The following is a 21,811-nucleotide window of genomic DNA, read 5'->3' as shown; positions in this document are numbered from 1 at the left end:
AGGGACTACAGAGATCATTTTCACACAAAGTTATGTACAGCAATGGTTTGAAGCTTCCAGGGAGACTTTTGTTTGCGTCAGGCTGTATGTGGACAAAATATCTGGCACTACTAAAAAATACAGAAGACTAGTTAATTGCTTTAAATAATATAACAAATTAGATATGCAACTCTCTTAAATATTTGTATAGTAATTGTGTTTGCTAATATTGGTGCTATCTCTACCAATTGATTGTTTCATTAGCAATTACGGGATTAATGGAATGTGTGTGTGTGCGTGTGTGTGCGTGTGTGTGTGTGTGTGTGTGCGTGCGCGCACTACGTAGTGGTAGAGTTGCTGGCTGAGGGGACAGCGCTGTCCTGATCTCCATCTCAGCGTCTGACCTGTGTAACATCTGCTTATATTCCATCTTAGGATTCAGGTGCCACAGACAGAAGACACCTGAACTTCTCTAGCTCACTGATGTTACTATCCTGGAAGAGGAATTAGACAGATTCTGAATTAATGAATGGCAACTAAAGCATCAACTCTGGTAAGAGATGCAAATTCTGAAGTGAGTCTCTAGTGTCTTTTGTTATTTAAAACACAGAAAGCAGAATAGGTAAGATATGAGCTTTGAAATGCACTGCAGTGACACAGATAAGTTCTGATGTGGTACTGTATGTATGTGTAATCAGAGAGCTGGGAGGGACCATCATACATAACGTGTGTGTGCGTATGTGTGTGTGTGTGTGTGTGTGTGTTTGTGTGTGTGTGTGTGCTGATGTCATGGTCTTTTCTGGCTTCTTCAGAGATGGATTTTGTGACTCAGCTGCTTTGTGTGAATTGTAGAAGGATGGAAAGGGTTGATTCTGTCTTGGGAAATATAACTGATTCAGTGAGAGATGCTAACATTTTTGGCATGACGTATGACTTAAACCTAATTAAATGTTTAAGTCATACGTAATACACGTACTAATACACATTAATGTTCATTTTAACATGATACCTAATTACATGTACTAATACTACTTTGCCGTGACATTGTTTAAATGATCAATACAGCACTTTTCTTTAGTGAAATCATATAAGTAGTCCATCTTTCATTTGTTCATTTTATTCATGTGTAAACATAGTCTAAATTAACTTATTTGCAGTCTCATAAGAATGCTATACCAGTTTCAGAATAGATTTGAGCTGAATGAATGATTGGTAGTGTAATAATGAAACAGGAATCCTGTTTCATATGTAATAATTTGTAGTTATCCGTTATCAGTGTAAATAAAAGAAGGAAATGCTTTGTTGCTACATTTAACTCTGTCATTACATTCATGATAAGGTCAGGCTAAGTGGTTTCAGTGCTTCGCTGCAGGGGCAGAACTGGCTGCAGCTGATAGAATAGTGGCTTTGTTGTCCTGCTCCTGAAGGAAATGGCACACTGAGCGCTCGTGCTCAGCACTGTACCTTCCGGTGCATGGCACTGACCAGTCGCTGATGTCATGCCCACTGTTGAGGATCATGTAGGGCCTAGGACCATTAGAAGGGTTAGATCATACCTCTGCCTCAGGTCAATAGTCAGCCAAGACTCATTTTCTGTTCTGTCATGACACTGATATTTCGTTGTCATTAATAATACACACTATACATTATTGAACATATATGTACATTACTGACATTTAAAATGTTAATGATTCTACTTCACAAAGTTTTGACTACCATTTGGCAGCATTTACAGAACATTCGTTTACAGTAAGCCCATATCTGAGAGCACAGCAAATTGTTCTCTCTTTTTCTCACAATGTGTGGGATAGGAATGCGTCACCCACAGTCTCTACCTCTCCTGAACCTGATTATTCCTCAGAGCCAGTCAGAAATTAACCAATTCCAGCCCTCAGTCATCAACTGTTTCGGTTCCAGCCAAGATTTCACCAAATGTTGTAACTGGACAGTCAGTGTATACAGTATTCTCTTTTAAAATCTTTTCATCTAAAGAAAAAAAAATCGCTGCCTTTTTGGAGGAGTCATGGGATTTTTTGCTGCATTTTAATTTCCCAAGAGAAACAAACATTTCATTCACTGAGCCAGCCCCAGTTTTCAAAACCAAACAATGAGACCCACACATTGATGTCATGATCAACTCTGCTACATTTTTTTGTGGTGTGTTACATGTTGCCAATATTGTTTAACTATTTTGAAAATTAGCCAAGATTTTATTCACCTTTGTTCGCTTGACCCGGTGATTCCCAGGTCTTAACTTTAATTAAGATAACTTTAACTAAGATCGTAATTTACAGAAGTTAGTTATCTCGCTCCTGTAATCCTTTAATGTTTTAACATATTTCAAATAAATTATTTAACACAACTATACAACACTAAATAAATAAATAAATAAATAAATAAATAAATAAATAAAACTGTATGTAAATCAGCTGTCTTGTTGTCACTCAGCCAGATGTTCACGAGGGAGGGAGAGAGAGAGAGAGAGAAAGAGAGAGAGTGAGGGGTGGTATGTCATTCATGCTATATGAATAGGGTGGATAACATTCAAGAGACAGCTGCAAATAGATCACATTGGTTTGAGTGGCTTACAGTCAAGGAAACATCTGTCGAGATATTCATTGTTTTGGACATATTTCTATCCTACTGGTGCTGCAACTGGTGCTGCAACTGGGACTATATTTGCGCCAATCTATAACTGGACTATTATGATATGAGGATAACTGCAGATTTATATTCACATCAGAGGACACTTGACATCAGAGGTAACAGTTTGAACTTGCACATCTGTCTTAATGTGTTATTCTGATGACAACAATTTGTTTTCTTCTCTTCAGTATTGACATTAACAGGAAGCTCTGTGAGTTCTGATGGCTTCAGTCTGAGCTGGTAGGCCTGCAATATCCATATTCATTTACTTATCTATTATCAGAAATTACTGTACTGACATGTGAACCCCATGAACCTGTGGTTTATTTTCTTTTCTAAATACTTATTTTCTGTTCATATCAAAACCAATTACAATTTTAAAAATCTTTACACCATGAAACTTTATGTGCTGGATTTGATGACAAATTATTATTACAAAGTATATTTATATTACAGAGATTATGTTTAGGTCATTTTGTCCTGTAGTTAACATTCTCTTTTGTGAATATGTAACATTCACCTGACCTCCAACTTTTACTTGCACATACACCTGCCATCACATTTGTGTGTCTGTTTCATTTGATAATAATTGATATCATATCTATTGGTAATAACTGAGACGAGGTTAAGATTATATTGGGTATTTTAAATTGATTTTACAACTATACAGTTGAATTACTATGGAATCAAAAGAGAAGTCCTGAGGCAGTGAATAGAACAAATCAGTATAATGTTTTAACTATACTGCAGTACGTGGACACCTGACCATCACACCCATCTGTGGGTCTTCCCCAAACTGTTGCTAAAAAGTTGGAAGCAAACAATTGTATGGGATGTATTTGTAGAATTACAATTCCCTTTCACTGGAACTAAGAGGCCCAAACATGTTCCAGCATAACAATGCCCCTGTGCACAAAGCGAGGTCCATAAAGCCATGGTTTGCCAAGGTTGCAGTGGAAGAACTTGAGTGGCCTGCACAGAGCCCTGACCTCAACCCCACTGAACACCTTTGGGATGAACTGGAACACCAACTGCATGCCAGGCCTTCTTGCCTGACATTAGTGCCTGACCTCACTAATGCTCTTGTAGCTGAATGAGCAAACCCCTACAGCCATGTTCAAAAATCTTGTGGAAAACCTTCCCATAACAGTGAAGGTTACAATAACAGCAAAGGGGGACTAAATCTGGAATGTTCAAAAAAGCACATATGGCTATGATGGTCAGGTGTCCACATACTTTTGGCCTTATTATTAATTGCAGTTATTTAATTAAAAAAAGATTCATTTCTAATGTATTGTACAAACATCTTATTGTATATTCTTGAGTCAAATTAACTGAGTGCATAATTGAGGAGTTATCACTATGTGATTACAAGCTTGCTTATTTAATGAAATAATTAGCTAGAATTAAACTACAATGTATAGTGGTTTCTTCACTAAGAGATAGTTTATAGATTAGATAGATAGATTCATGTCAGTCAGTCTGCTCCTTCTACAGATTACCTCTAGAAGGGTGGCAAACACAGGATGTCTTATAGAGATAATATAAAATAAACAATTCACCTTTACATTTATTCCTTGGTTATGCACTCCTTACAGTATATGCATGTGTAGGCAGTGAATAGAATTTTTTTTTACAGCCATAGCCCAGAGCCAAGAGCTTTACCAAATTATGAAGATAAAATAAAAAAAAAAAAACTGAGTAGTAACTTAATACACATAGACTCTTACAGTAAAAAAATGCTTCATTGGGCCATTGTGTTGGTTGTGCAATAGTGGTGATTGAGAATGGACAAATGTACCAAATTTGGCAGTGCAAGTAATTCAGACAAATGCCATTTCAACTAATGGGAAACAAGAAGAACATATGCTGAGTGAATGATTACATCCAGGATGAGATATTAAAGAGGCAAATGACAGGCAAATCTTTTGGATGATGGGGAAAAATATACACATGTCCACAACATTGACCCTTAAAACCCATTTCGTTTATGGATAATAGCAGTGAACTGAGTTCTTTCATGATGTACAGGGTTGCTTATGTTTTGTGCTGACTGATTTACCCTTTTGTTGGCTGCATTGTTGGCTCCAGCCTCCAGATGATGTAAACTGTGAAAGTGCACAACTCTCATGACCCACAATAGTGTGTGAAGAAATAAGAATCAGGCTTATTCACTGTGACAACACATGACAACTTCAGGACAAGACCCTTTTGTCTGTTTATGGTCCAGTACGTTTTGTGCAAGTTTAAGAATGTTTGGTTCTCTTTTCGTCTGAGTAGAGTATTTGGTGGCATATTGCTGGTGGCTGTTTCAGAGATGAGGACTGAAAGATTGTGGGAGATTCTGGCTGCATTCATATTCCTGTTGCAGATATGGAAACAGGTATCTGCGGTGGAAATCCCACCGGATGGTGAGTCAGTTTCTACTGATTATCTCTGTAGTCTTTCTCTCTCTCCATACTTATATACTATACTGTATGAAAATGACTATGACTATACTGTCCATGTGATACTGTAATTGATGATAATGTGTGTGTGTGTATATAAATCCCAATCACAGTGAGACAGCCTCCTATGATAATTAAGCAAAGCGTCCAAGATCATATAGTGGAGCCAACAGACCCTATCATAGTGGAGTGTGAGGCCACTGGAAACCCTCCTCCAGTGTACGCATCATAACCTGTCTTTTTACTCTCTCCTGCTGTTTACAAATAATGTTTATGTAATATTTGCAGAGTTTTAAAGCACATAATTCTATTCTAAATCTGCAACTTTGAAAAGACAGAATTTAGACTATTCAAGAGGGTTCATGTTCATGCAAATTTGCCTGAACCATGCTCTACCATGCTTTGCCTTCCTCCCTAGCTTCACTTGGACACGTAATGGAGTGTACCTGAATGTTGCACGTGACCCTCAGGTCACCATGAAGAGGCGCTCTGGCACTCTGGAGATATTTTTTTGGGGTCGTCCGGAAGATTACGAGGGCATGTACCAATGCACAGCTACTAATGAGTTTGGTTCAGCTCTATCCAGTCACATTCATTTGCGCGTCTCCAGTAAGTCTCATCAACGCTGCTTCATATAGAGCTGCCCAAGATTTAAATCTAACATTAAATTAAATTTCATTATCTTTGTGTATCATCCTCTTCATCGCTCATGTTGTGACCAGAGGCTCGTACATGGCTGAAGGAATATTTGGAGCCAGTGTCTGTGTTTGTGGGTCTTCCTTTGATTCTGCCCTGTAATCCTCCTGTGGGCCCACCCAAACCTCAGACCTACTGGATGAACAGCTGTGAGCATTAATAGACTTCACTGTGAAATAATCCTGACAAATTAATTCATACAGTATGCAACAGGCTAAGTAGAAATAAAAACAGGTATATTAAGTACACTCAACTTCCTTTTCTTGTTCTGCCACTGCAGCTATGGTACCAATTCGTCAGGATCGTAGAGTATCAATGGCAGAGAATGGAGACTTGTACTTCTCCAGCGTCATAGCTGATGATGCGCTAACAAACTATGTGTGCACAGCTCGCTTCCCCAACTCCAACATCATCCAGCAGAAACCTCCACTAATTCTTCAGGTGCACACAGGTACTGAGGAACACAATAGCCATGTGTTTACACTGGAATTTATTCAGATTTGCTTTGACTGATTGAGCCTTCCACATGGCTAAGTCTGTCTGATTGATCTAAAGAGAATCAAACTAGAAAAACTTCCAAAGCCTTTAGCTTTAGATGAGGCAGAACATAGCACACATTTCATTGTGACAGCCAGATGGCAGATCATTTCTAATTTTTTTTATTATTTATTTGAAGACAATTAATCCCTCTTTGTATCCAACAACTGCCCCACTTTGAACAATTTCCTGTCCAGGCCGGTAGTGATCCATTAAGTTATAGCAGTGAGTGTTTGGTTGATCTCACCGATTGAAAGTTTTAACTGCATGCTGATTTTTTTTTTTTGTATCATTCAGCCCGTATGGCAGCTCAGACTGCTCCCAAGTTCTTGAAGCCCAGAGGAACAGCCAGCACTCAAATCGCCATGCTAGGGGAGGAGCTTATCTTGGAGTGTTTCGCTTCTGGAGTGTGAGTTCTTTTCAACAATTCCTTGCTATCTAAATGTCACTGAGTGAGAGGAATGAAGAATCGGAAACTTCTCAATCTGGTGTAATTGATGCTGTTGTTAATTCTGGCAGCGAATTGGAATTTAGTTTTTGTCTTAGTCTTTTGTCAAAAATAGATATTAGTTTCAGTCATATTTTAGTTGTTTAGTTATTGTTAGTTTTAGTGTAGTTGTATTTGACAAAAGACTACAGCAATTTTAGTAAACCAAAATGAAGGTTTAATACTGAAACAGTTTTACTTCATAAAAACAAAGTGTTCATTATTTTAATTCCTTTAAGTGTCATATCACTAGCATTATATTAGCCTTAGAAAACACTAAAAAAAGCATTTTTTTCCCTGTGGGAAAGATCAGAGCTGGAGGCTGGTCTGGAGTCTAGCTAGGAGTGACAACAAGAGCTCTGCTCACCTCACACTGCTGCTATAAATGTCTACATTTTTTAGCACAGGATTGGAGAAACGTAAATCTAAAATGGCCTGCTATTTCCTAAAAAGTGTGCTATATATGATTTAAAATATTCACTTTTAAACACTATATCAGTAGTGCAGTAATAGATAGGTATGCATGCTTTGTCATATTATTTTTAGACCATTTTGATGGTTATGAATGAACAAAAGATTTCTGTGGCTATGAAGCCTGCACAAAAGTAACAGTAACCACTCGAGTGATCCTCTCTCTGTTGCCTTAGTCCAGCTCCCACCATCAAATGGACTAAAGATTGGGAAAGCTTGTCCATGGATGGCATGAAGCTGGAAAACTTCAATAAAACTCTGCACATTAAGAAAATCTCTTTGGATGATGGGGGCGACTACATCTGCACTGCTACCAACAGGATGGGCAGTGTGGACCACATAATCACAGTTAAAGTTAAATGTAAATTAGCATCACAATGGATACCATTAATTATCTGAAGTTGAAGAATGAAGCTGTTATTACAGTGTTGAAAGTTTTAATTTTTCTCATACATTCTCTTCTTATTTTCTGTAGCAACCCCATTTTGGGTCGAGAAACCAGAGAGTCTTATTCTCTCTCGAGACGATAGTGGGCAGATAGTGTGTAAAGCTGATGGAATTCCCAGACCCCAGATACGGTGGCTAGTTAATGGAGAACCTATTGAGGGTCAGAGACATCACATGCCATATGAGTAATCATGATTTCTGACCACACTCAATGACAAACCTAATCCAAAAAATAAGCCCAACTTGCCCATAACACATGCATAGCTTTCTTTTTATGTGTGTGCTTTTTATCCCAGATGCTCCTAAGAGTCCTGGCAGACAAGTATCTGGCGATACTTTGATATTTCGTGCCGTGGTGCCTGATAGCACAGCTGTGTTCCAGTGTAATGCCTCCAACCAATATGGCTACATCCTGGCCAATGCCTTCCTTGCAGTAATGGGTAAAATTAAGAATTTAGAATTGTAACAAAATTTTGTAAATATATGTCATCATCCTAATAAGGCTATGTTTCATTTGTAGATATGAGGCCACGAATGCTGGGCATTAGAGATGACTTGGTTAAAGTAATTGAAGGGACTCGAACACTTCTGCACTGCCCATATTTTGGCTCACCAAAACCTGTCCTGCGCTGGTAGTGCAACAATTACTTTCAAATATAACCAAGTATACAGATATAAGTGTATGAGAGTGCATGGTTAAGACTGTGTGCATTTGGTTTTAGGTCTAAAGGTGGAGTGGGTTTATTAGAGGGAAGTCGATATAGCATTCTTTCTAATGGAACACTGGAAATAAAGCTCACCAAACTCCAGGACCAGGGGACATATCTCTGCATTGCTAGCAATGTCATTGGTCGAGACGAGATGGAGATACAACTGGAGGTCAAAGGTAAGTGTCTGAAACAGAACTTATTGGGGAGTTTCCAATCAACATATCAAGTACATGGTGAACATGCATATCACTACATTGTGCTTTCTCCACACCAGTCAGATAAAAGAAATCCAAATTTCAGTCTAGTTTGACATATTTTTTACCGTTATGAACATGTTATGTAACATGTTTATGTAAACTGTTTATGTAAGGTACTGTGGATTTTATTACCTATTCATTCTTTTCATTAATTATGGTGCACTGTGGTTAAGTGGGTGCACTGTAAATATTTATAAACTGTCACATTAATTTTTTCGCAGAACCCACTAAAATCATCCGTGCCCCACATAATGTTATTGTGATAAAAGGGAGCTTGGCACAATTTGACTGTAAGATCCAGTCTGACCCAACCTTGGAGGTAAAGGTCACCTGGCTCAAGGACAACAAATTCCTGATCTTTGGAAGAAGGTAAACGCAGCCAATTGCAAACAATGATATTTGAATAATTCAGTTCAAAATCTGTCTGTGGCTTATATGTGTGTGTATTTGTACAGAATCACAAAGAATGAGGACTCTATGAGCATTGCTGATGTGTATAGAAGAGATGAGGGTATTTATACCTGCAGAGTTAAGACCGAACTGGAGGAAATCAGTGCATCAGCCAAACTCACTGTGATGGGTATACACACACACACACACACACACACACACAAACAGCAAGAGAGAAAGAGAGAGAGAGAAACGTGCACATTCATTGCATGCAGAAAGGGCTAATGTGAATGATGTATCAATCCCTTTTCCTTCTCTGTCTACTAGATCGTCCTGACCCACCTACTGACTTGGAGGTGTCAGATCCATCAGAACGAAGTGTTAGACTTACCTGGGTGCCAGGACTGAGCAACCACAGCCCTATCAAAGGCACATGCACTCACACACACACACACACACACACATTCTGTTGAGTCATTAATTATAGACTTTTTATTCATACATTTTTTCCAGAGAATAATTAATCGCACCGCTTATTATTACTTTAATGCATAATTTTCTTTTAATGCATATACAGTAAATTAAAGTGAAAACTCTTTTTTAGAGTATCTGGTGCAGTACACAGAAGATCTGCTTGCTGATTATTGGCTAGTGCCGAGTGGCTGGAAGAACCTGACCCGTTACCCTGGCCACCTGAACTCTGTTGTGCTGCAGCTGACGCCGTTTGTTGAGTACCAGTTCCGGGTTGTGGCTATCAATGTGATCGGCCCCAGCAAACCCAGCAAGCCATCTGTGCATTACGAGACTGGTGGAGCTGGTCAGTGAAGCATCATTAGTGCTGTGGTTAGACCTTTTGAATGCAGCAGTAATCTTGCATTGACTGAATTAAGACAGTTAATCTATGAGCTACTTGTGATATATACTAACAGTAATAATAACTGTCTGTGTTGAATATTTTAGTGCCAGATGCCATACCAAGAAACATCCAAGGAAGGGGGACTGGAGTGTTCCGAAATAACATGGAGATCAGCTGGGAGGTGATGAATGGATGAATGGATGAATGAAAGGATGGATGGATGGGTGGGCGGATTCAGGACGTACGGATGAATGGAGCTGCTTGGATTTGTGTATAGATAAATGTATAGCTCAATTTTTTATTGTGTCATATGCAATACATTTAAAATAATGCTGTAGGTTTGGTTTTAACGTTACTATGAAACACTAAATAGCTGTTTGCCCAAAATACTTATTTTAAAAACAACTCATGAACTAATTGATCATTGAGCCGTACCTGGGACCACTTAGTGTAACCTAATTCACTAAGTGGTCTCAGTGGTTTTTCCTGACAAAATGGTGCATGAAATTAATAGTCATTTGTACTACCTTTCATACAAATTGCCTTTAATGTCAAAATATAACAGAAAAGCAATGTTAGATATTCTGGATATACCAAAGGATACAAATATACAGAATAATTTCCAATACTAATATTGAACAGTTTTGCAAATTTCTACCACTAAGAAACTCAAACCAACTCAGATTCCACAGTTACAATTAATACACGCTGTACAGTTTCCATTAGCATTACAGGTTTGCTGATGTTAGCTAACTAAACCAGTTTCTGCAACATTTAGCATTAGTTGTCTAGTTAGTACCAAAGTCTCTGCTAGTATTTTATCACTGGAAAGCCCAGCTATCCAGTTTCTTACTTACATGTTGATTGGGCCTATTTGTGAAAGAGCACCTGGTATCCATTTTTGCTTTTTTTTTTTTTTTTTTTTTTAAAGCATGCTGTTGTAATGGTTGGTTAAATCATGACATTACATTTTGGCAATGAAGATAAAATAGTGTACCTATCTAGGTACTTTAGATACACAGAAATGTTTGTGTTACCTAACTATAATTGACTCTATATTTCATAATTTTGGCTCTGGCACTGGTGTGTTGCGTGTGAAGCCGTTGGAGTATAGAGAGTGGAATGGGCCAAAGCTTGGCTACATGGTGTGGTGGAGAAGAAGAGATTCCAGAGAGGAGTGGAAAAATTACACCACCTATTGGTGGTGCAGTCACATTATCTATGAGACGGACACCTTCACACCCTATGAGATTAAAGTGCAGGCTGTCAATTACTTTGGCCTTGGACCAGAATCTCCTGTGATCATTGGATACTCAGGAGAGGATCGTGAGTGATGCACACCACCCACATCTACATGCTCACACATACACACACGCATAGATACATGTACACTATTTTGGTAGAGGCCATCACAAGTAGATTATGCAGTGAATGAAGTTCCTTGTCTCAAACATGGCATGATTTAATAGGGCCCACTGCTGCTCCAGATGACCTGCATGTCTCAGATGTGGAGAGCACGAAGCTGACAGTCCACTGGCACCCTGTTCCCCAAGCCAGCATCATGGGGGAGATTAAAGAGTACACGGTGAGACCTGGAATCAGTAGGAATAGTCAGTCAGAGTGACACTACATGAAGAACATCCCAAGACTTGATTACAAATAAATCTATATCAGTCTTCTATGGCAAATTCTCACAGTTGTTGGTAACAAGTTGTCTTTACCATTTTTGTGTATTTTTTTCACAAAAATACAGTGCCTTGCAAAAGTATTCAACCCCTTAAAAGTCAACAGATTTGTCTGGATTACTATTGACACTAACAAATATTGTTCCAGCCAGTATTTTTTTGTAAACCAGTATGCTCTTAAAGTCAATGTTCAAAGTCAAAATTGATTATTTGTCAGCAGATCTTCAAAGGAAATTAAGAAATGCTTTAGATTAGTACTTGGTAAAACCAGTAGAAATCTCTTGGGGTAAGTTCCTACCAGCTTTGGACACTGTTTGGGAAAGATTTTCACCCATTCTTCAGATTTGTTCCAGGTTGTTCAGGTTGATTGGATGTTGTTTGTTGACTGCAATTTTCAAACAGTGTCACAGATTCTCAATGGGATTCAGATCCGGACTTTGAAGTGAAGTGTGAAGTGTGAAGTTTTTGAAACCAGGTTCTGTTGTAATTGCCTTCTATCCATTCCCTTCAATTTTGATAAAATGCCCAGGTTCTGAGGATGAAAAACATCCCCAGAGCAAGATGCTGCCACCACCATATTTCACTTTAGGGATGGTGTCAATTGAGGTATGGCCTGCATTAGCTTAACACCACATATAGCACTTGTCCAAATACATCATCTAGATATTGGTCTCATCACACCAAAACCCCCATCTTCACTGGGTCATGCTAATGCTTTCATATGGCTCTTCTTAAGAAATGGTTATTTTCTAGCACTCTTCCATACAGTCCTCAATTATGCAGAGCTCTAGAAATGGTTCAGCTTCTGGTGTGAAGCTGTTGACTACTGGCCTCACTGTGCCTTCCCTCACCAGTCTCTTTCATGTTTTTGTGCTGGATTTTGGAACAGCCTTGTCTAAGTAGTGCTTAGGAGCACCTGGGATAGTGCTTGGAATCCAACAGTGCTTACTTGAATGGCCAACCTCTTAGATATCATTTAACACCCTATTCCTAAGACATGAAATTCTATTACCTTATCTTTACCTTCTTTAGTATGCTCCATAGTCTTCATTTTCCCTCCTTCCTTAGACTTCCAGTCTCTTTCAGTGTCAGTTCAAATGAGGTGGTTTTTTTTTAAAAATATTTCACAGGTGAAGGCCAATTATAAGTCAATTGTTTCCTTGTCAGGAAAATATCTTTCATCTGGAGCTTCTGGAACCTGGAGGGTTGAATACCTATGCAAGCAGCATTTTGCAATATATTTTTTTTAATACTTGCTGACTAGGTATGAGTTTGCAATAAAGATACTGACAGGAAGAATATGATTCAATTATATGTTTTGTTGAGAAACTTAATATTTTATTTAAACTATACGTAATATTTTCTCTTAAATCTGACTGACCACATACAGTATTTCAGTGTTTCAATCAGTGACACACAACAAAAATGTAAAGAATTCATCAAATTGAGCTATGATTTACTTCTACAGCCTTAATCAAAGTGCATAGCATATACAGGATTAATGAGATTTAAACTGGCAAACATGAGCATTAACTACTATGGTGGTACTTTGAGATTCTTTATCATGTTGTTGGTGTTACTCAGGTGTATTACTGGCGAGAGAGCAGCCGCCTGCCCCATCACAGCGTCACCACAAGGATCAAATCCAAGAGCTTTAAAGCAAATGGACCTCGGCTTTCTGGCACCCTAACTGGCCTCATTCCCTACAGCAACTACAAAATGTACATAGTAGTGGCCAATAACCGCTTTGAGGGTCCACCGAGCAACAGGATTGAGTTCCAAACCCTTGAGGGAGGTACTAACAACTGTTCTTGTTCTTGTCAAAATAATATAATAACATAATAATATAATATTTTAATTAAAATTATGTAATTTATAATAATAAATATTTACTGATAGCATTGCATGATACATAGAGGACTGTATGTTTTGCCAATTGAGTAAATATAAGGTTTTGATGGCTTGAAACCAAGCAGTGATTTTTGTATAAAAAATATTTATTGATATTTATTGACTGGCCATGGTGTGCTGTTTAAGTTGTCTGCTCCCCAGTCACCAGTAGAGTTCCTATATGATAAACTTGACCCCTCTGAAACAAAAGCCAACTGAAAACTGTCACCTATCAGTCCTGAAAATACTCCTAAATGCAAGGGCCTAGCACATGGGTTGGTGTATTGCCTGATTCCCAAGAAACTTTATTTAAAGGACTGCTAGACAGTGGCAGCAATTGTAGCACACCACAGCACTGTGGATGGCATCTTTCTGGAGTCTCATAAGCTTATTCCTGCCTTTATGAAAAAGATGAGGCTTCTAAATCTGCCACTATGCCCTGGGAGCATAGCATGGGACCTCCCCCTCGAGCTGTAGGATGCTGAACTGAAATAAGTTTCTCTGACAAATGCCTTTTGCTAGTGATTACTTTGGCAAAAAGAGTGGAGGATGGCATACTCTGGCAATAAATCCACCCTGCATGCATTGGTGGCCAGAAGACTGTAATCTTGTGGGTGAATCTGGGATTTCTGCCCACAGACTATTTCACCAAACTGTGAATCAGTTGACCGACCTTACAGCTTTCAATGAAAATAAACCTGCAGAGCAGGTGCACAGCATATTCCTGCTGTGCAAAGCATATGTTGTAAGGTATTATTTAGAATGAACACCGACCATCCAATCAGCAGACGAACTGTTTATCTGCTGTGAAGAAAAGACATAGAAGGCTGCCTTGTCTAAGCAGAGGCCGGCCCACTAAGTGTTGGACCATATGTGGTGGATAAAGTGGACGCCCAGACCCTAATGTGACATACTCTATGTGGAGCGTCTCCTCCTATTTGCCATTATTTAGAGATGTGCCGCTCCAGTAGGTGTGTTTGCTTTTACCTAGATGTCTGTGTTTACCTTCTCCAGGTTCTACAAAGTTAATATTGTCATTCCCAGTGGTGTGAGTGCAGGGGTCTTAAGCTGAATCCTGTTCTTTATGACATTGTTGGCATATATAATCCAAGTGATTCTCCCCACCCTTGGTAGTTAGAATGAAATGCTAGTTACATATGTATCTGTTTCTAAGAAACTCTGGATAACTGAGTTTCTTATCATTTGCTAAGTGAGAAGGTTCCAGGAAAAATGGCTGTATGATAATGATTTGTTTTGTAAGCAAAGCACCATTTACTTACACAAAGTACTAACAGACAGTCACTCTTAATTATTCTCTCTCATTTGTAGTGCCATCAGTACCCAGATCCTTCAGGATCATGCATAGGCATTATGACACCATCTACCTGGACTGGGAGGAACCTGCAGAACCCAACGGCATCCTGACCGGGTACATCCTCAAATACCAGACATGTGAGCATATCTCTGCACAATTAACACTAAAAAGGAATAGCTAATAAGAGCTGATCAGTTTAGCCTACCTTTTCTCTGTCTGTACGCTGGATCAGCTGTTTAACTTGTGATTTCACTTCCGGTATAGTGAACGTGTCAGCAGGAGAGCGGATGCTGGTGGAGGAAATCCCCCCCAACACCACACAATTCTCATTGCGCCGCTTTGACCGCTACACTCGCTACAAGTTCAGTCTGGCTGCCCAGACGCAGGTGGGAGTGGGAGAGGCATACACAGAGGAGTCGCCCCATTTCACAACAGAGGGTAAAAACACGTGCAGTGCCATCCACAAAGAGGTTTTCATGGGATTTCATCAGTGATCAGAGCTGTACTCAGTTGACAGCTGTTTATTAATCATGCATGAATACAAAAAATTTGCAAGCAAGGGAATGCAAGAGCATGGTTCAGTTATTTTATGTAAAACAAAGGCAATCAAAACAAAAAGCCAAAGCTACAATAATTAACCAGACAAAGGGTTGGCCATTGATCAAACAATGGTATACTAGGTATGGTATACTAGGCAAATCCAAAGACCAGAAAACTAGGCAGAAACAAGACAGAAAACAGACTAAAGAGCACACAGGCTGAGTATGGTCACAGAAAAATATTGAGACTTTGCAATGACATTGTGAATAGTTCATGTATAAGGGACAATTGGGAAGAGGTGTGTCTAATTAACAGTCAGGTGACTGTGAAGGTGTGTAGTTTGACTGAGAGTCTGGTGCCCATTTATATTTACATTATTCTGAGTAGAGTGTGAGTTGAGTAGTGGAGTGAATTTTGCAGATACTCTACCTAAGAAGTGTGACCATTTCTATGGATGTTCTGCACAGAAAGTCCATAAGAACCTGACAATCTCCTAGTTAACCCTTTCTATTTGCTTTTTCTAGTGTGAGAATACTTCTGAAATAATAATTCTGCTGTCACAATGCTGTAAGTAGGGCTGGAAGAGGGATCAGGCTAATGGATCTTGAAAAACAGTTTATCACAATAGGATTGTGGTCATGCCTTGGAATCAGGCAGCTCAGTAAAGTCTAGGACTACATGTTATCAGTGATGTTGAAGAACTGAGAGAGGTGGGTCTCTCTCTGTCTCCTGTATGTACATGGTAGCTGTAGTGAAACAAGCTTCTGGCGGGATTGTGTCACTCATCTTGATTTTGTCACTCATCTGATGAAGACATGTAAGGGCATTGACTTGGCATTGACATGTTCATGGGTCCCGCACCATTGGATTGAAACTGTGAGGAAATCAGGGCCAATCTGCCCTGTTGGTGTAAACCTGCCCTGGGGTGTAAACCTGGAGCAGCAGTGTTTTGGATTTACAAAAGTTTAAGAAATGCTGATTTTCTTCATACTCACATGTGTATATTGATCTCTTGTAAAATTCAAAGCACATTCCCGGCACAGCTCACTGAGTATATGCACTTAGTGATGCCCACAAAACTCAAGTTCAAGTGCACAGACAGCAGGAAGCATGTGACTTTTCCAAAATCAGGCTAACAAAATTAGTAATGTCTCCTAACTAGCTAGCATAATTTAACTGAAGAATGTGGTGACAGCAAGAAATCTAGACCTATAAATAAGCAAAAACAAACATTACTCTATATTTATACTATTTATTTACAGTATTTATCAATTGTAATCATAAAATAAGCCCACACTCCCATTCAAACCCAGAGAAGCCGTTCATTTGGGCAGGTCCCCAAATCAGGTATTAAAAGCTTGTTTTCCAATGAACATTAATCTTTGCTCTCATTAAAACACATTGTACTTAAATCTACCATACTTCCATACTTCACTGGACTTCTGCCAGGGTTGTATTATCGGCATCAAGGAGATTTTCACGCAAGCTGTGCTGTCCACCGAAAACAGTTTGTGTTAAATGAACAGTGCAATACTGCAGTGAGATATTTGATAATCTGATTCACTAAAATATTGAATTTCACCAAGCACAATGAATAATATAGACACATTTCTACATTTAATATAGAAATATTTCATTGCTGCATTTTAATGAAATTTTATATGAGGCCAGGCTTTCCATCTAATCCTAAAGCAATCACCTGTGGATCAGGGCCATTTATTTGTATTGCAGCACTTCAAATGAGGAATGATCAGGCACCATGACTGATGTGGCATTTATGTTGTAATGATATATCAACTGTGAGACTGCCCCCATGACTGGAAGTATGAGGCTTGTTGATGTAAACATAGCCAGGTGGAACTGTTTGGTTTAACTGGGAAAAATCATTAGGCTGGTGCCAGGTCTCAGTAAGGCACAAAAAAAAATCTATCTTTCAGTCGTCAATCAGTTTGGGAATCAGGTGGGGCTTGTTACTGAGAGAGCACTCACTGAACATCACAAATTTGAGATTGTCTGTGGGAGGAGGACCTGGACAGAGGAGTTAGAACACTATGATCAACAGATGTTTTTGGGGGATAGGGATGTATGGACCAATGCGTAGACAAAGACCACCTTGCTTTTTTTTTTTTTTTTTTTTTAAAAGGAATCAGGATGCAGGTGATGTGGAAGGTGTAATAAAACCCTGCCTCAGAGATATACTCCTCCATGGCTTAAGATTGTACCAATTTAATGGTACAGGAAAGTGGGATAGTGGATGGATAGAAGAAGTGACATGCAGGTTATTTTCTCATTGTGCAGGACACTGGTGTCAAGGTGGAGTAGCACAGTGCAGTGTGAGACTATTCCCATTCAATGCTTTCACATGAATCAAAGAGCTTAGTGGTTAAGTCTGTATCTGGAAATAAGACTTTGCAATAATTTAGTGCATCGTTCAAGGTATATATGGAGACTGGGAACAGATGTGTGTGTATAATTAGAAGACAGGTGAATGTGAATGTGTAGAGGTTGACTGAGAGTCCGGTGAATGTTCACGTCCCATCATCTGAACTGGGAGGTGACTGACAATTCTCAAAATTCTCAAGGGCAGTGGGCATTGATGCAGACATGACTACATTATACAAAACTTGGAATAATCAATTTCTCATAACAAGAATTGTACATATTGTACCTTGAAACAAAAAAGTACTATAAATGCTCATACAGTGTCTGTGTCTTTGCATGTGTTTGAGCAGAATATACCCGGGAACAAGTGGACATAGTCACGCAGGGATGGTTCATCGGGTTGATGTGTGCCATTGCACTTTTGGTTCTCATCATGCTCACAGTCTTCTTCATTAAAAAAACACGTGGAGGGAAGTACCCAGGTATAACAAACACACCATCATACAGGATGTTTATAGTTACAAATGAAGCTTGCAAAGAAGCAAACCCCTTAGGTAAAATAGAAGAACAATTAGGCAAATTTTTAAACTTAAACTCCTTAGGTATTATATGCGCACCATTACACATAATCATTAAGTAAAGCTCTTAGGTAAATAAATGCAGCATTATAGAAAAAAGTAAACTCACGTGAGCTAAAATAAATAAAATTTAATCCTTGCTTTTCTTCTTAAAGTGAGAGACAAGCGGGATTTTACACTTGACTCTGTGGATGAGAAGGATGAGGGGTCTTTTGAATACAGGTAAATAAGTCTAATAACTTGATCTTTGATTCTGTAGAAAATCCAGTAATGTTATAGTTTATGAACCCAGAGTTTATGTCATCTTTGCAATGAGAAATACAAATATATGAAAACAATGCAGTCTTGTACCTATTCCATGTCATGATTTAACCATCACACCACATTCACATTATGTAGAGAATATGCACCATAATAACTGTCCTTCTCTTTCCTGTAAATTCATCCTTTCATTCCTCAACTGCCTCTCATCCTTGGTCATTCTTTCTTATTTTTCCCATCGGGCCCCTGAAGGTCTCTTGAAAGGTATGATGGATGTCATACATAATAACTTGTTTATCAGTTTTTTTTGTTTAACATGGTATATTACATACTAACCAACAACAAAATACTGTATATATTCATATAAACTCAGTCATGTGTTCACTATTACAAAAACCTCATTTTGGTGGTGCTTTTGAAGACTTGCTTATTACTGCATGAAGTTTTTCATACTCCATGTTGTTCACTGTAGGATAACGCGTGTACCCACCCTACCCTACACCAGGCGGTGCGTATTTCCCAAAGTTTTACATAAATTATCCAAATCTGTGTTGTCCATAGACATGTCTATGTCTATAAGTTTGTGTAAATATCTGTGTGTGTTTCTGCAGAGAGGAGGAGAGCCGCCAGGGTCGGAGTCAGGGACACATGCAGAAGAAGACAAACAGTGATGACAGCCTGATGGAATATACTGAAGGTGATGAGATCGAGTTCAACGAAGATGGCTCTTTCATTGGTGAATATACCGGCACCACTAAGAGAGACAGAGACTCTTTTGCATAGAACAACTCCTAAACATGTTGAGAGAGTGCAAAAGACATGGCGCCCACTGGTCCCTCAAAACCCCAGTTTTACCTCAAACACTGCTGAGCGTGGATGGATGACCAAAATGGCCAAACAGAACTCATGTGCCACTGGCCACCTCATGCAGCAGTTCAGCCTGAATTATGGCAGAGGCATTACACTACTAGTCAAAAGTATGGACGTAAGCTGTGGGTTTTTAATAGTCAACGATGATGTGTGTATTTATTAAAGAATTTTTCTTCTGAATATTTCATAGATTACCGTTTACACTGCACAATTACTATAACATATTATAGGGGAAAAGCCTTCACAGCCTTTCTTTAAAATAGTTCCTTCACTGAGAATTATAGTCTCCTAATTTACCAACTTCAGGGGCTCTTGAAGGTGCATAAGGTTTTGCTGCAATAAATCTCTACATTTTAAAAATAAAATGCAAACAACAATAAAGAAACAGTAGTTGTACAACAATACTATAGAATTTAGTCATAGGCTTTTGTTCCATGTTAATAAACACATAATTTTCCAAATCATGTTTATTTTCATAAAGTGTCGTGTCCAAATTTGGCCTACACACTTCTTGACCTCTGTGAAGTTATCCATCCATATAAAAAGAAACTGTTGTGTATGTGCTGTTTTGCCCCATAAACATTATTGTTTGTGCCAATTTGGTTTTATTTTATTGTGCCATTTGATTTTTGAGTTGAGATATTATAATGTTATTTATTAATGCGAGTCACTGATAAGTTGAGAATGATGTCATGATGTTACAGTGTATTGAATTATTGTCATTATAATCCACATATAAAAAAAACAGCACAAACAATACTTTTACAGCACATACATATCTCTTTTAGAATAAGGTGCTACCTTTGCAGAACTGACATTTGTAACCCATAAGGGTTCTTTGGTTTGTCCCTCTGAAGGAACCTTTAAACAGAGTGTTTCCTTCCTGTTCCTGTTTCCTATATTAACGACAGTTCTAAGTAGAACACTTTTAGGTAGCTAATGACACTTAACTATCTAAAGAGCCCTTGAGGAACCCCCTTTTTGACTGTATGTTTTTGAAGAACTGTGTTATTTTGGTAGTTGTCAGTTTTGCTGACTCAAGTAGAGTGTTTTTTTTTCTTGTACATCAATCAGATTTCTCATGTTTGTGAATGAAAGAAGCCAGTGACAGCATGGAGAATAAACATGTGTCTGTTTATATTGTTGATAAAATGAAAGCAGTGGACCTCTAGATCATGATTTGGATATGGATATTAGTAAGTTAGCTGATCATAATATGACAATGTATTTTTATCTTTATGATTTACATATAAACTTGCCTGCATGTTAACATGAAGTGGTGAGAGACATGCAAAAAGTGAAGGTACATGTGTAGTATGCAAAGGATAACTGTAGCACTAGTGACATTATCATTACTAATCACTGTCTGTAACTGTAGTCACAGCTGCATAATGCAGATTCAGACAATGAAAATTCAGACAACAGTTTGTCTTTATTTAGTTTGTCTGGCATGTACAGAGGTATTTTTCTTTACTCTTCTTTGGCCATATAATTTGAACTGAATGGAGTTTTGTTCTATTCCACCTCTAACTACTATATACAGTATATTGAAATTTTATCAGTGCTGTAATACCCTTATGCCAAGCCATTCAATGATCTTAAATAAAAATAAACAATGTATGTATAGTTGTGTCCTATCGACATACTGTCACAAAACACTTTAGAGGATGATGTAATTCAGTAGTCAGTATTGTACTTAGCCAGTTTATGATAACAGAAAGCATGAACTATCTTAAGTTCCTGGATAAGCCATGTTTAAAAAAAAAATAAAAAAAACCTTATCCAATTCAAATTAAGTCATGACCTATGATTCATTTTCTGTAAGCCAAAAGTTTATGTATTTACGCATTACTTTGGAAAATTCTAAATGAATGGGGGTTAATTAATAATTTTTAATGATATAATGTTCTCTTCTATCTCTACAAATAAGATTAACATTTTTTTTTATTACAGAGGGGTTCGGACAACAAAATGGAAGAACTCCAAATATGTCCAAATTGTCCAAAGATGATGAATCATTATGACATTGAATGAACATGCTACATTAACATCCACGTGGTCATGAGTGAGGTTGTGAAATATAAAATCCTGAACTACCTTTCTGCTTTGTGTATGTACCTATATTTGTTTGCATTTAATGAGAAATTTGTGCTGCTTGCTAGTCACCAGTATTAACTTCAGTCACATTCCTACAGGTGGATTCTATACACAAAATATAAGTGTATTCTATACAGATTCAAAACGCACTATAATCAGAGCAGAACAGTTATACAATACACTGACCTTTGTGCGACAATTTTCCCAAGGTTTTGGGAACAACCACTGCTTTAATGTGGCTTTCACAAGACAGGAAATGGGTGTGCACTG

The 21,811-nt window shown here is 38.3% G+C and overlaps 1 protein-coding gene across 3 annotated transcripts; it reads left to right on the top strand.

Annotated features, from left to right (window-relative positions):
- The first annotated feature begins 345 nt into the window (after positions 1 to 345).
- nfascb (neurofascin homolog (chicken) b) lies at positions 346 to 21,236 on the top strand. 3 transcript variants are annotated; one of them, XM_026921151.3, is made up of 27 exons: positions 346 to 532; positions 2,814 to 2,865; positions 4,906 to 5,036; positions 5,186 to 5,291; positions 5,491 to 5,681; positions 5,795 to 5,917; positions 6,049 to 6,219; positions 6,603 to 6,714; positions 7,440 to 7,624; positions 7,739 to 7,870; positions 8,007 to 8,150; positions 8,231 to 8,342; positions 8,433 to 8,596; positions 8,899 to 9,046; positions 9,133 to 9,257; positions 9,395 to 9,496; positions 9,672 to 9,884; positions 10,028 to 10,104; positions 11,024 to 11,249; positions 11,393 to 11,508; positions 13,193 to 13,403; positions 14,828 to 14,950; positions 15,078 to 15,251; positions 18,086 to 18,217; positions 18,469 to 18,535; positions 19,047 to 19,082; positions 19,186 to 21,236. In XM_026921151.3, the coding sequence occupies exons 3-27, from the start codon at positions 4,943 to 4,945 to the stop codon at positions 19,355 to 19,357; spliced, it is 3,456 nt and encodes a 1,151-aa protein (XP_026776952.2). In that variant the 5' UTR covers positions 346 to 532; positions 2,814 to 2,865; positions 4,906 to 4,942; the 3' UTR covers positions 19,358 to 21,236. The 3 variants fall into 3 exon arrangements, with proteins under 3 accessions (XP_026776952.2, XP_053096888.1, XP_053096887.1); XM_053240913.1 differs by lacking the exon at positions 346 to 532 and adding an exon at positions 2,517 to 2,741; XM_053240912.1 differs by lacking the exons at positions 346 to 532; positions 2,814 to 2,865 and having other exon boundaries at positions 2,905 to 5,036.
- The last annotated feature ends 575 nt before the right edge of the window (positions 21,237 to 21,811 follow it).

Source organism: Pangasianodon hypophthalmus, chromosome 16 (assembly GCF_027358585.1).
Source record: "Pangasianodon hypophthalmus isolate fPanHyp1 chromosome 16, fPanHyp1.pri, whole genome shotgun sequence".
NCBI classification, from domain to species: domain Eukaryota; kingdom Metazoa; phylum Chordata; class Actinopteri; order Siluriformes; family Pangasiidae; genus Pangasianodon; species Pangasianodon hypophthalmus.
Note: the sequence above shows the minus strand (reverse complement) of the source record. Positions and strands in the feature narration are given on the sequence as shown.

Bases quoted from the DNA above. Each gene is read 5' to 3' on its own strand.
- nfascb (XM_053240912.1), top strand. From the start codon at position 4,847: ATGGTCCAGTACGTTTTGTGCAAGTTTAAGAATGTTTGGTTCTCTTTT. The intron at 5,918-6,048 runs GTGAGCATTAAT...CTGCCACTGCAG, and splicing joins GACCTACTGGATGAACAGCT to CTATGGTACCAATTCGTCAG. The intron at 11,250-11,392 runs GTGAGTGATGCA...ATGATTTAATAG, and splicing joins TGGATACTCAGGAGAGGATC to GGCCCACTGCTGCTCCAGAT.